This window comes from Hippopotamus amphibius, chromosome 7 (genome assembly GCF_030028045.1).
Source record: "Hippopotamus amphibius kiboko isolate mHipAmp2 chromosome 7, mHipAmp2.hap2, whole genome shotgun sequence".
NCBI classification, from domain to species: Eukaryota; Metazoa; Chordata; class Mammalia; order Artiodactyla; family Hippopotamidae; genus Hippopotamus; species Hippopotamus amphibius.
The window spans coordinates 42517017-42530609 of record NC_080192.1 but is presented as its reverse complement, the minus strand read 5'-3'; the positions used below and the strand labels follow the sequence as shown (position 1 = coordinate 42530609).

General features: G+C 37.4%; 1 protein-coding gene across 3 annotated transcripts in view; it reads left to right on the top strand.

Moving 5' to 3' along the window:
- GLIPR1L1 (GLIPR1 like 1) overlaps positions 1 to 13593 on the top strand; it is a 28128-nt gene that overhangs the window by 3575 nt on the left and 10960 nt on the right. For 2 of the 3 annotated variants that reach the window (XM_057743052.1, XM_057743050.1), the window contains exons 1-3: positions 2745 to 2921; positions 8664 to 8909; positions 13180 to 13280. In XM_057743052.1, coding sequence (XP_057599035.1) covers positions 2745 to 2921; positions 8664 to 8909; positions 13180 to 13280 — 524 coding nt within the window. Of the gene's footprint in view, positions 1 to 2744; positions 2922 to 8663; positions 8910 to 13179; positions 13281 to 13593 lie in introns of those variants that run through there. The other variant, XM_057743053.1, reaches the window with a different exon arrangement.

Here is a 13593-nt window from a genome sequence, read left to right as displayed (position 1 = left end):
CGGGAAACCATCAGTTGGAAGATTTTGAGCAGTGGAGTGACATGATGCTCATTTAACAGAATCACTCTGGATGTTGTGTTGAGATTTGAATATGAAGATAAATATACAGAGGCAATGATATGAGGTCCTAGAAATACTCAGAAATACTCTATTTTTCTGTAGAGATTTTTTTCATGTTTAAGTCTTAATATGGAATTTATTTTTGTGTAAGAAAGATTAAATCTTACATTTTTCCATAGAGGTAAGTAATTATATAGGAATATTTTTTTAAAAGTCCTTATCACTTAACTCATCAGAAATGCTATCTCTGTTATACACAAGTTTTGCGATGTATACATGGATACTTCTTGACTCTTTATTCTCTTTATTTTATCTATTTCTTCATCTGTGTTCCAACAGCAAAGGTTTTATATCACATAGTTCATATTCTCTGATCACAAATGTAATGAAATGTAATCAATAACAACAACAAAGAAAGGCTTAAAAACCCATCTGGAGAAATTTAAGGAATTTAAGGAATCAAGGAATAAGTTATGATGGAAATTATGAAATATTTATAATTGAATAGCAACAAAAGCAGTACACTCTCAAACCTCATGAGTTGTAGCTAAGTTGTAATTCAAGGACCATGAATAACCTTTAATACACACGTGAAGAAAGGAAAAAAGTAAAAATTCTTTCTGATTTCTTGACTTCTCTTAGGTTGATTAAATATTCTTCACCTGTTGTTTTCCCTCTACTGGTCTGGTAGTTTCTCTCTTTTAGTAGTCTTCTTAATTTTTTAACATGTGCATCACTTAAAGTCAAAAGTTATTCATTCTCTCTCCTCTTCTCCCAGCAACACAAGTACCTTAGAATAGTTCAATTATAATCGCTAAGCTCTCCCATCTTCCACATGATTTTTGCCTGTATTACAGTGCCACCCTTATTTAAAGTTCTTCCCTGAACGCTTTTCCTCTAGTATCCACATGCTTCCCTCTTGTATCACCTCCAAGTATTTTCTCAAAAAGCATCTTCTCAAAGACATACACACTGATCACCCCATATGAAATCACAACCTGCCACCACCACTGCTACACTCGCCCATGTTCCCAAACTCCTTAGCCTAATTTATTTTTTCCATAGACAGTATCACCATCTTTATCATACCATAGAATTTATCTATTATGCTTATCACTTATTGTCTGTCTCCCTTCACTAGAATTCCAGGAAGGCAGATTGCTTTGTTTTATGGTTGTAATCTCAAGCACCAAGAAGAATGCCTGGTACATAGTAGACACACAAAATATTTAAGTATACTAAAGACTATATAAGATCACTCTGACTGCTGTCTTGGGGAAAGACTACAGGACATTAAGAGTGGGCGTAGGAAGATCCATAAGGAAGTCGTAATTATCTGTGAAATAAAGGAGGTGCCATTTCAAATGGTGATCCGTGGTCAGAGTCTGAAAATATAAAGACAAAGCTAACAGAATTTCCTAAGGGTCCAGGTGCCTCCAAAGTTTGGGGCCTGAGCAGTCAGCAAAATGGAGCTGCCATTAACTGAAATAGGGAAGATTGTGGGAGGATCAGGATTGGGGTGTGGATACCAGAAGCTTCGTGTGGATTATGTAAATAATGCTAAAATCACATATATTGCAATTCTCCACTGGCAAATAGTAGACCAGAAATATTTTCTCCATTGCTCTGCAGAAATTCCATTAGGATCTTTTTATTTTTCCCCATTTTATAATTTAATTTTCTGCTTTCTATTAAAAAAAATGACTAGTTGTATCAGTTTTTTTTTTTTTGTTTTAGTGGCAAGGTTAACTGACTGTTAGAATTGACTAGAATATCAGCAAATATAAATGTTGTGTTCACGTGATTAAATGGCATTGTAAACAACCTCAAAGACATTTATTTGCAACACAGAAATACTGAAACATGTCACCTAATGTCACAGGGAAAAATGCTGGTTTATTATTGAATAACAATATTACATATAATGGATTTAAAACATTAAGCCACATGAAGTTGATTCATATTGCAATGTAGGTAAAATAAACAATCAAATGTACTCTGTCTTAGTCTTTAGCATCCCAACTAAAGCAGTCCTTTAACTGAAGTTTACTAATCACCAAATGGTAGCTCCGTTCCAAATTTAAGTACCAAGAAGGAAAGATTTTGTCCAATTGTCCACATGTCTGTGTTTATCTTTCTAGGCAGTCACTCTTCAGCTGAGAACACAGAAGCAAATTATTAAATAATTAAATGTTTGACAAGGTAATAATTAAGGATCTCTATGCCATCGAGTACATAAAATGCCTCCTCTTGCTTTATTCCCAGTCTCTGAGGGCTTTCTTTGCACAGGCCCCGTCCGTTGCCAGCATCCTATACGTATTGTCCTTTTACATATATGAGCTGCCTGCATGCTTCAATTTGGATTACAATCCAGGTGCCCTCTGCAGTGATTCCAGATCGGATCCACAGAAAGCGCCCTGGATGGTTAACACTTTGCACCACAAAGTGACTCAAGGCTTCATCCCGCCGCCCAGGGCTTTGTAGTGGGCTAATCCTACGGCCTGTCACGCCGCCCTGCTTGGAGCCCAGCCTTCAGCGCATCCCCGCATCCCCGCGCTGGTCTCGAGGCCACTCAGGAAGCTGGAGCCAGCGGAAGAGCGTGATCCCCAGAAGCCGGGAAAGTCAGACCGACTGAGCCGTTACCGGTCGGGTCGGTGCAGTCACAGCACTCTCTGCGTCCCACCATGATTCTGAGAAAGAAACTGAGTTGTTTATGGACCTTAGGTATCTGTCTGGTAGCCAGTAAATCGCCTCCCAATGTCCCCTCCATCACAGATCAGACGTTTATAGACGAGTGCGCCAAAGCTCACAACGAAGCGCGTGGCAGAGTCCAGCCCACCGCAGCCAACATGAAACACATGGTGAGGAAGAACCCGGGCTAGACTTACTTCTCTCCTTCATCCTAAGGTATCTGGGAGATAAGTTTAATGGACTTGTTTGTATGGATTCAGTCTGGACCTTTCAGCATGCAGCTGAAAATCACAACCTGGCAGGGCTGTCTCCTACAAGGTAGTGATAAGAGTGGATGAGAAAGGAAAACTTGAACCTGTTCCTTGTCTAGACTTAGCTCCCTTTTATGCAGATTTGCTGGGGCCGGGGGGGGGGGGGGAGGGGGACAGTCGTTGTGGATACTCTTGGCCTAATGACTGTCCTGCACATAAACAACATGTAATGGGAAAACATAGACAACTATAGCAAACACTTCTATTCAGAAAGCGGAAGAATAGGAGCCACACAGCAATCACTGGTTCAGAGCAACTCTGAAACCTTTAGGGTAGATATTATGAAGACCTGCTATACTGGGGGTCAGAAAAGTTATTTGATTAGAGATGGCAGATGTTCCCTTGTCCATTGTTTTCTGTGGTCCCTACCTTCTCCCTTAAAAATGTTCTTCCTTATCCCACATTCTCCCTGGACCAATCTGAAGTGGGCATTGGGAAATATGCCATCTTTGAGGGCTACACAGCCTTCTCAGACTGCTTTCTGCCCACAGAAGTTTAAGGTCTAGGTGTCATTTAAAGGAATTTGCATTCATTTGCTTTTTCGTAATAGGTTTACAATATCTTTGGGAATACATCTCTCTCCAAAACTCTGAAGGTCTTTCAGCTGTATGCCTTCAGTCGGTTCCAAGTACCAATACCCATGGTTAAAGTATAGTTTGGAGAGATTTTCTTTCTTTTCTCTCTTCTCTTTCTTTCTTTCTTTCTTTCTTTCTTTCTTTCTTTCTTTCTTTCTTTCTCTTTCTTTCTTTCTTTCTTTCTTTCTTTCTTTCTTTCTTTCTTTCTTTCTTTCTCTTTCTTTCTTTCCCTTCCTTCCTTCCTTCCTTCCTTCCTTCCTTCCTTCCTTCCTTCCTTCCTTCCTTCCTTTCTTTCTTCCTTTATTGGCTGCATTGGGTCCTCGTTGCTGCATGCACGGGCTTTCTCTAGTCGCAGCGAGCAGGGGATACTCTTCTTTGCGGTGCGGTGTGCGGTCTTCTCATTGTGGTGCCTTCTCTTGTTGCAGAGCACGGGCTCTAGGCATGCGGGCTTCAGTAGTTGTGGCACGCAGGCTCAATAGTTGTGGCTCGTGGACTCCAGAGCACAGGCTTAGTAGTTGTGGTGCACAGGTTTAGTTGTTCCGCGGGATATGGGATCTTCCCGGACCACTGCGCCACCAGGGAAGTCCCTGGAGAAATTTTCAAATCTTTATTTCTTTTTTTTCTCACCCGGTGCTTTTCTTTTTCATCTTAATGCCAATTACTTGAAACATGAATTTCGGGGAAATGGGTACAGTCTTAACCTGTTCCATTTGCTGAAGCAATTTTTAATCAATTAAGAGGATTTTCTTGGAATCACATACTTAATCTTCTCTTTGCCCTGAGGCTTTTAATCACATGAAAGTTTTACAACATTGGTCTCTCAAAGCCTTTTATATAGAAGCAGTTCCTTTTCCATTTCTCAAAAGCCCCACATAGTTCAGGCAAGCTTGCCACTAACATTTGTGGGCTAGAAGAAGTATAAAAATGGAAGCCCACATATAGTCTCATTGTTGGCTCAGTAGCTAAATTTTTCTTCAGTACAGAATATGTAGTTTCAGGGATTGCATCTAATCTGCTCAGATCTGGATTTGGTCAGAATAATTTTGCTCATTTTCATTGATGTTATTAACTAAATTTTCATTTCTTCTAAAGTAATCAAAACTGTCTATTAAAATTATAGTTATACTTTTATAGTTATAACTACAACTATAGGGTTAGGGTTAAAATTATAATGAATGATCATCAATTTTAAGTATTTTAAATATTTTTTAATTTTTTGAAAAATTTGTCTTCTTAAATATTTTTATAAATATAAGATTATTTACCATTCTAGTGTTCATGTCCATCTACTGGCTAATGTGAAGAATTGATGTCATGCTTCACATAGGTGACATAAAGAACTACATTTATCCCTATTTAACAGTAATAGAAATTTGTTACCATTGCAAAATGTCTCCTTTATCCCTGAAATGGGGATATGAAGAGAGAAGTAAGGAAACAGATCTTCAGTAGTACTTCTAAACAATATCATATTATGCATGGATCTACTGCTTTCAGGCTGAAATGAAAGATTGGACAAGTTGATCTTTTTTCTTAACCTTAGAACTTCTATGATTCAAATCTTTCTTGGACTCTAAAGCAGTGTTGGTCTCCAATGTTATCAACAACAATTTCACAAGCCTTTTTACCATTCAGATACGGATGTCTTTTGCTTTAAAAACATGTGGCAAAAGATGCAGACATTCAAGCCCAGAGATACCCTATGGTCAACTAATCTATGACAAAGGAGGCAAGGATATACAATGGAGAAAAGGCAGCCTCTTCAATAAATGGTGCTGGGAAGACTGGACAGCTACATGTAAAAGAATGAATTTAGAACACTTCCTAACACTGTACACAAAAAAAGACTCAAAATAGATTAAAGACCTAAATGTAAGGCCAGACATTATAAAACTCCTAGAGGAAAACATAGGCAGAACACTCTATGACATACATCAAAGCAAGATCCTTTTGGACCCACCTCCTAGAATAATGGAAATAAAATCAAGAATAAACAAATGGGACCTCATGAAACTTAAAAGCTTTTGCACAGTGAGAGAGACCATAAACAAGACAAGAAGGCAACCCTCAGAATGGGAGAAAATACTTGCCAAAGAGGAAACGGACAAAGGATTAATCTCCAAAATATCCAAGCAGCTCATGCAGCTTTATACCAAAAAAACAAATAACCCAATCCACAAATGGGTGGAAGACCTAAATAGACATTTCTCCAAAGAAGACATACAGATGGCCAACAAACACATGAAAAGATGCTCAACATCACTAATCATTAGAGAAATGCAAGTCAAAGCCACAATGAGGTATCACCTCACACCAGTCAGAATGACCATCATCAAAAAATCTAGAGACAACAAATGTTGGAGAGGGTGTGGAGAAAAGGGAGCTCTCCTGCACTGTTGGTGGGAATGTAAGTTGGTCCAGCCACTATGGAAAACAGTTTGGAGGTTCCTTAAAAAACTAAAAATGGAACTACCATATGATCCAGTAATCCCACTCCTGAACATATATCCAGAGAAAACCATAATCCCCAAAGAAACATGTACCATAATGTTCATTGCAGCACTATTTACAATAGCCAAGACTTGGAAGCAACCTAAATGCCCATCAACAGATGAATGGATAAAGAAGATGTGGCACATATATACAATGGAATATTACTCAGCCATAAAAAGGAATGAAATTGAACTATATGTAATGAGGTGGATAGACCTAGAGACTGTCATACAGAGCAAAGTAAGCCAGAAAGAGAAAAACAAATACCGTATGCTGACTCATATATATGGAATCTGAAGAAATGGTACTGATGAACCCAGTGACAGGGCAAGAGTGGAGATGCAGATGTAGAGAATGGACTTGAGGACATGGGGCTGGGGTGGGGGGCGAAGGGGAAGCTGGGATGAAGTGAGAGAGTAGCATAGATGTATGTACACTACCAAATTTAAAACAGATAGCTAGTGGGAAGTTGCTGCATTGGGTCTTTGTTGCTGCACGCGGGCTCTCTCTAGTTGCGGCGAGTAAGGCTACTCTTCATTGTGGTGCGTGGGCTCCTCATTTCGGTGGCTTCTCTTGTTGAGGAGCATGGGCTCTAGGTGTATGGGCTTCAGTAGTTGTGGCACATAGTCTCCATAGTTGTGACTTGAGGGCTCTAGAGCACAGGCTCAGTAGCTGTGGCACACGGGCTTAGTAGCTCCGCAGCATGTGGTATCTTCCTGGGGCAGGGCTCGAACCTGTGTCTCCTGCACTGGCAAGCAGATTCTTAACCACTGCGCCACCAGGGAAGCCCAAAACTTTTGAAACCTTAAGGTCTGTGGATTGTGTCAGTGTCAATTTCTTGATTTTGGCATTGTGCTATATTTACATAAAACATTACCAATCAGGAAATTGTGTGACATTTACATAGCACCTCTGTGTACTATTTTTTTTTAACCTCTTGTGAATTTACAATTAGTTTAAAAGAAAAATATTTTTAAAAAATCATCTCGCCAATAATACCTACAATATGATATTGTCACTTTTGTCAAAAATTATTTCTAGACTTGGTTCTGTTCCATCGGGTTGTCTACCCTCCTGCCAATACCACAAAGTCTTAATGTAGCTTTATGATGCCTTCATATCTGGTAGAGTAAGTTCTCTAGCTTTACTTTTTAAAGGTTGTCTTAGCGATTGCTGGTTCTTTGAATTTCCTTATAAATTTTGTAATCAATTTGCACCCTCTTTAAAAACCTACTTAGATTTTCATTAGAAATGTGTTAAATCAGGACCAATATTTTTTACAATATGGAATCTTTCCAGGGCATAACATTTAATATCTCTCCATTTACTTAAGTCCTTTAAAATTTCTCTTAGTGATGTTTTGTGGTTTTCAGTGTAGAGGTAGTTTCTATATCATTTTTTAGATTTAATTACATATATTTGATATTCTTGAAGCTATTGGTTTCTGGAGTGTATATGGAAATACAATTTTGTACCTATTCCTGATATCTGACAACTTTGATAATTCTACTTATTTATTATAGCTTTGTGTGTGTATTCACTTGAATTTTCTAACCCAGTCATGTTATTTGTGAATAATGAGAGATTTCAATCAGTATACATTTTTTATCTTTTGCCTTATATATTTATATCTCCCCTATTTTTTTATTTTATTTTATTTATTTATTTATTTATTTTTAGCTGCATTGGGTCTTTGTTGCCGCACACGGGCTTTCTGGTTGTGGCAAGTGGGGGCCACTCTTCGTTGCAGTGTGTGGGTTTCTCATTGCAGTGGCTTCTCTTGTTGCGAAGCACAGGCTCTAGGCATGTGGGCTTCAGTAGTTGCGGCTCGAGGGCTCAGTAATTGTGGCACACGGGCCCAGCTGCTCTGTGGCATGTGGGATCTTCCTGGCCCAGGGATTGAACCCATGTCCCCTGCATTGGCAGGCGGACTCTTAACCACTGCACCACCAGGGAAGCCCTATCTCCCCTATTTTATTATACTCCCTAACCTCCAGAACAATTTTAAGCAGAAGTAATGAGATATCTTGTATCATTCTCAATCTTAGGGGAAAGCTTTCAATATTTTACCACTATATATTAATGTTTATTGTAGGGTTTTGGTTTTCTTTTGTAGATATTCTTGATCAAATTAAGGAAATTCTATTCTTAGGGTGCTAAGAGGCTTTTTCTCTTTTTAATTTTAAATAGGTTCTCATCATTTACTTATGATATGTTTGCATAACCTTCTGAATTACTAGACTGTGAACTCTTGACTTATTTAAATCACATTCAAATACATTTATTGAGGGTCCCTACTGTACCAGGTCATCTTCTAGGTACTGGAAATACAAAAATGAACTGTCATAGAGTGGGTACTAAATAAGTGCTTCTGAAACAGAACTAAAACTAACTGTAAACATAATAAATACCAAAGAAAATATATTTCACTAAAATAATGAATTTAAATAAAAATTAATTTATTGCAATCATTAGAATAACTTTAATTTGAACAAATACACACAATTCAATGTAAATTATTTTTATATTTCAGACTTGGGATGAAGGTTTAGCGAAGACTGCTAAAGCATGGGCAAACAAGTGCACATTCGGACACAACCCCTGTTTACCACTAGCACTTCAGTGCCATCCAACTTTTCAGTTTGTTGGAGAAAATATATGGTTAGGTGCATTAACCATATTTACACCAAAATCTGCTGTTGACTTGTGGTATAATGAAACTAAATTTTATGATTTTAATCGTCTATCGTGTTCCAAAGTTTGTGGCCATTATACACAGGTAACTATTTCAGATTTTATTGATTAGTTCTTACGTATGCATATTTCAATCACAAGACAATTTTTTAGCCTTTTCTTTAGTTTCTTTTGAATATCTGGAAAACTCACCTTCATTTGGAAGATATTTTTTACTTGGAATAGAATTCTATGTAGTGAAGTTTTGGGGATTTTTTTCTTTAACTTTATTTTTTCAATTAATTAATTAATTAATTAATTGGCTGCATTGAGTCTTCGTTGCTGCTCAGGCTTTCTCTAGCTGAGCGAGCAGGGGCTACTCTTTGTTGTGGTGTGCAGGCTTCTCAGTGCAGTGTCTTCTCTTGTTGCGGAGCACGGGCTCTAGATGCGTGGGCTTCAGTAGTTGTGGCACACAGGCTTAGCTGCTCCGCAGCATGTGTGGTCTTCCCGGACCTGGGATGGAATCTGTGTCCGCTGCATTAGCAGGCAGATTCTTAACCAATGCACCACCAGGTAAGTCCCTCTTTAACTTTAAGAATCTTACTCCACTGTCATCTCACTTGCTCTATTTCCAACAAGAAGTCTACTGTAATCCTTTTATTTATTCCGCTGGATGTAATGTGTCTTTTTTTCTCTGACTGCCTTTAAATTTTTTCCTTTATTTCAGGTTTTGAGGAATTTCATAACAATGTACTGCAGTTTTCTTCATGTTTCTTGTGCTGCAGTTTACTGAGCTTCTTGGAACTGTTGGTCTATAGTTTAAATCAAATTTGGAAAAATGTTAGCCATTGTTTCTTGAAATATTTTTATCTCTCACTCCTCTGTTCCCAGAGCCTGGTTACTCATGTAGAAGGCCACTTGAAGTTTTCCCACAGTTGATTGACTTTTCTTCTTCATTATTGGTTAAAATTTTCCTGCTTCTTTTCATGTTGGGTAAAGTTTATTATATTCCCAACTGTGTAAATCTTGCCCTGTTTGATGCTTGATTTCTTTATATACCTATAAATATTCTTAACTGTCTTCTGGGACATAGTTATCTAGAATGTGTTTGTCCCTTTTGGTTCCTGCTTTTAAAATATGTTGGATGGAATGAAAGCAATATTTGGTCTAGGGCTAATTCTCTCTCACCAGTGAGGCAAGATTCTTCTGCGCACTCTACCGATGCCGCAGAAATGATTAAATTTTCCAGTCTGGCTAGTGGGAACAGGCCCACTAGTCCTATTCCTGGCCCTGTATACGCCTCTGCATTCTTTCCTCTAGTTTTTATAGGTGGTTCTTTTCCAGGCACGGGGTGGTTTTTTCACATGCACACTCTGATTAGCGCAGACCTCCACAGCTGTGTCACTAGAAGATTTTCACCTCTCCTGTACTCCTGCCTCCTTGGTCTCCCCAGACTCTCAGCTCTGTCTCTCAACGGCGTGACTCCATCAAGCTTCTCCTGGTTTCTCTACCACCCCCACCCCCAGGCACAGCCTAGAAACTCACTCAGTACGATAAACTGAGACAACTGTACAGCTCACATCTTTTCTCTCCAACTGTCAGGGGCATGAACCATTTTTGCCTGATGTCCACTATCTTGAAAAACATCATTTCCTATAATTTTTCCAATGCTTTCAGTTGTTTTGGGTGGAGTTTTTGGTGAGAAGAGGAAGTCACTTTTTAGCTAAACTAATCCTAGACATGGCACTGAGCTCTTAGGAAGGCCCGCTTAAGCAACAGAAAGAGCTAACTTTATTCTCCAAACTCACACATCTGCATTAGTCGAATGAACATAGAGTGTCTTAAAAGTCATTTTTATCAGAAATTAGAAGTTTCCATGCTCCCCTTCTAATCTATAAGTGTGGAAATTCTTTTCAGGATAGATGTTGTTTGCAAAGAATGTGGTTTGGCTTCTGCTGGGAAATTTGAGAGAATGGAATCAAATGTCAAATGTCCTGATAACAAGCAGAATTCAATACAGTAGTTCCCTACCCCACCTTATCTGCAAGGTATACAGCGAATGCCTGAAAATTCAGATAGTATCAAACCCTATATATACTGTGTTTTTCCTATATGTATATATACCTATGATGAAGTTTAATTTATAAATTAGGCACATTAAGAGATTAACAACAATAACTATTAGTAAAATAGAACAATTATAACGATATACTTTAATAAAAGTTACCTGAATGTGGTCTTTCTCTCTCTCTCTCTCTCTCTCTGTCTCTCAAAATATCTTATTATACGGTACTCATCTTTCTTTTTCTTGTGATGATGTGAGATGATATAATGCCTATCATGTGATGAGGTGAAGCGAGGTGAATGGATGTAGGCATTGTGATATAGCAGGTAGGCTACCATTGACCTTCTGATGATACAGGAGAAGAAGGATCATCTGCTGTGGGTGATCCTGGATCAGTGAGCCATGACACTGGCAATGGCTGGATGGCAGGAGCAGACAATGTCACTTTGGGGGGATCCCGAGTGGGATAGAGTGGGACAGTGTGAGATTTCATAACACTGCTCAGAAAGGCATGTAATTTAAGACTTAAGAATGGTTTACTGCTGGGATTTTCCATTTAATATTTTTGGATTTCGGTTGACTATACCTACAGTCAAACCTCAGAAAATGAACCAGCAAATAACGGGGAAATACTGTATCCCTAATATGGCATCAGGGCTGAGTCACAGCCTTTATATAATCTTTGTCTTCTCCTCAGTTGCAAGGAAAAAGGAAACTGTTCCCAAATGCTCCTTCTCCCTTAGCATTGCTACATCAGAAACGGGAGCTCACTCCTCATGGGCTAATTTACGCATATGCTTAAATAATTAGGAATTCTTCCTATTGGTTCAACAACTATATCTTGCTTAATTTTCTAAACAAAATGAGCTAAAATTTTCTTGGATTTGCCATTTGCAGATAGTCATGTTGAAGTTGCAACCAATGTTCATACGAGGGTGAGTCAAAATTATCCACACTCTGGCTCTAGTTTTAACAGAACTTTTAATATAATTGGAGTGCGGGTAATTTTTGACTCATCCTCATATTGATGTTAAATCTAGTTCCTTTAATGAAAGCAATACATTCAAATGTATACATAGTATTTATTTTTACCATTCCCAAAGCCAGAAAAGAATCAAGTTAAATATATTAAGCAAATAAATTTCAGTGTTGTAGTCAGTTACGAACCAAATTTTTAAACATGATTAATTTAAAATATCTTTATTTGCTGTCGTGTAGTTTATTAACTTTCTAAAACATTCAAAAGGAAAAGGATCTTTCAAGGATCTAACTTAACCTCATTTTATTAGGTGGGAAACGAGCTCAGAATCGATCTGTCACTCTCCAAAGCCACAAATATGGTTAGAAGCAAAACTCATCTATTGTTCTCGGTTCACTGTGCTTTTTATTGCACTTTGCTGCCTCTCAGGCAAAGAGCCATAAAAATATGCAAAACTGTTGATTCTGGCTAAACCCAGGCCCTTGAAATAGTGACTAATACATTGGTTTATAAAATATGTTACTACATTTTGTTAATTGAATTGTAAAATAAATGAGTTCAGAACATTCATTTATGTTGTCAAAATCAACTTTGCTTAGATTATTTTGTTTTCCAAATGGAGTAAATCAATATTTTTCCCTTCGTTCATCTGGGAAGCAGAGAAACATTTCATTCTGTTGTTGTCACAAAGGAATAGTTATGTACTTCACTTCTTTCTCTCTCTCCCCATGGCTAATTTTCTATGGGAGTCTTCTTTCTTTCAAATAACTTTGCTATTCTTTCTAAGTAGACAAAAATTAAGATTGACCATCCCTATGACAGGCATTTTTTTTGCAATAAACTCAATATGTTCTTAATCTCTATCCCTATCTGTCTCTTGTGATTTGACAAAGGTAAGAATATGGTTAAGGCCACAAAATTTAAAAAGTGATCATAAATTTAGTGGAATTTTTCTGAGAAAAACAAATAAAAGTTAATTACTGTTTTCATCTATAATCTGGTTTTAATGCTCTTTGTTTGACCCACCCATGGAGAAAATAAAAATATTTCATAAATCATGTAGAAGAAATTATGATTTTGGCTATGTATTATAGTCTCCTTTTGATTTATGAGAATTATCAGTGAGGAAAAACTAGTTAGGTAGCCCTCATGAATGCAGCCTTAACAAAATAATTGTTTTAAACTAAATATCAGAAATTAAGAAAAAAGAGTCAATAAATATTTATGTATGTTCATTTTTTATAGCATGACAAAGATTATACCTGTTCCCAGAATGCATTGTTTGCGTAGAGTTGTTTTGCATATTTTATTTTAAAATTCCTTTCTTTATAGGTAGTTTGGGCCAATTCATATAAAGTTGGTTGTGGAATTACAGTTTGTCCTAAACTTGGGGGACCTGACACTACATTATTTGTATGTGACTATGGACCTGCGTAAGTTATTTTACTATTAAAAATATTTTAAATTGAAATATATGTTAAGGATTGTTTCCAAAAATAGGATCTTATACTAAACAGATGAGTACATTTTTGATAAGTGGAGTCTCCTTCTATAATGCTAATCAAAAGAAATAGACAAAACAAAAGGTAATAAGAGAATGTGAAAAATTATGCCTGTCATGAATTATTTAATCTTGAAAGGGAAAATGATGGAGATCGTTTGTTAAGTTAAAAAATAGATATTATAAAATACATTACCACAGTAATATTTAAATACTGGAACACAAAATATGTTGGCAGATGCAAA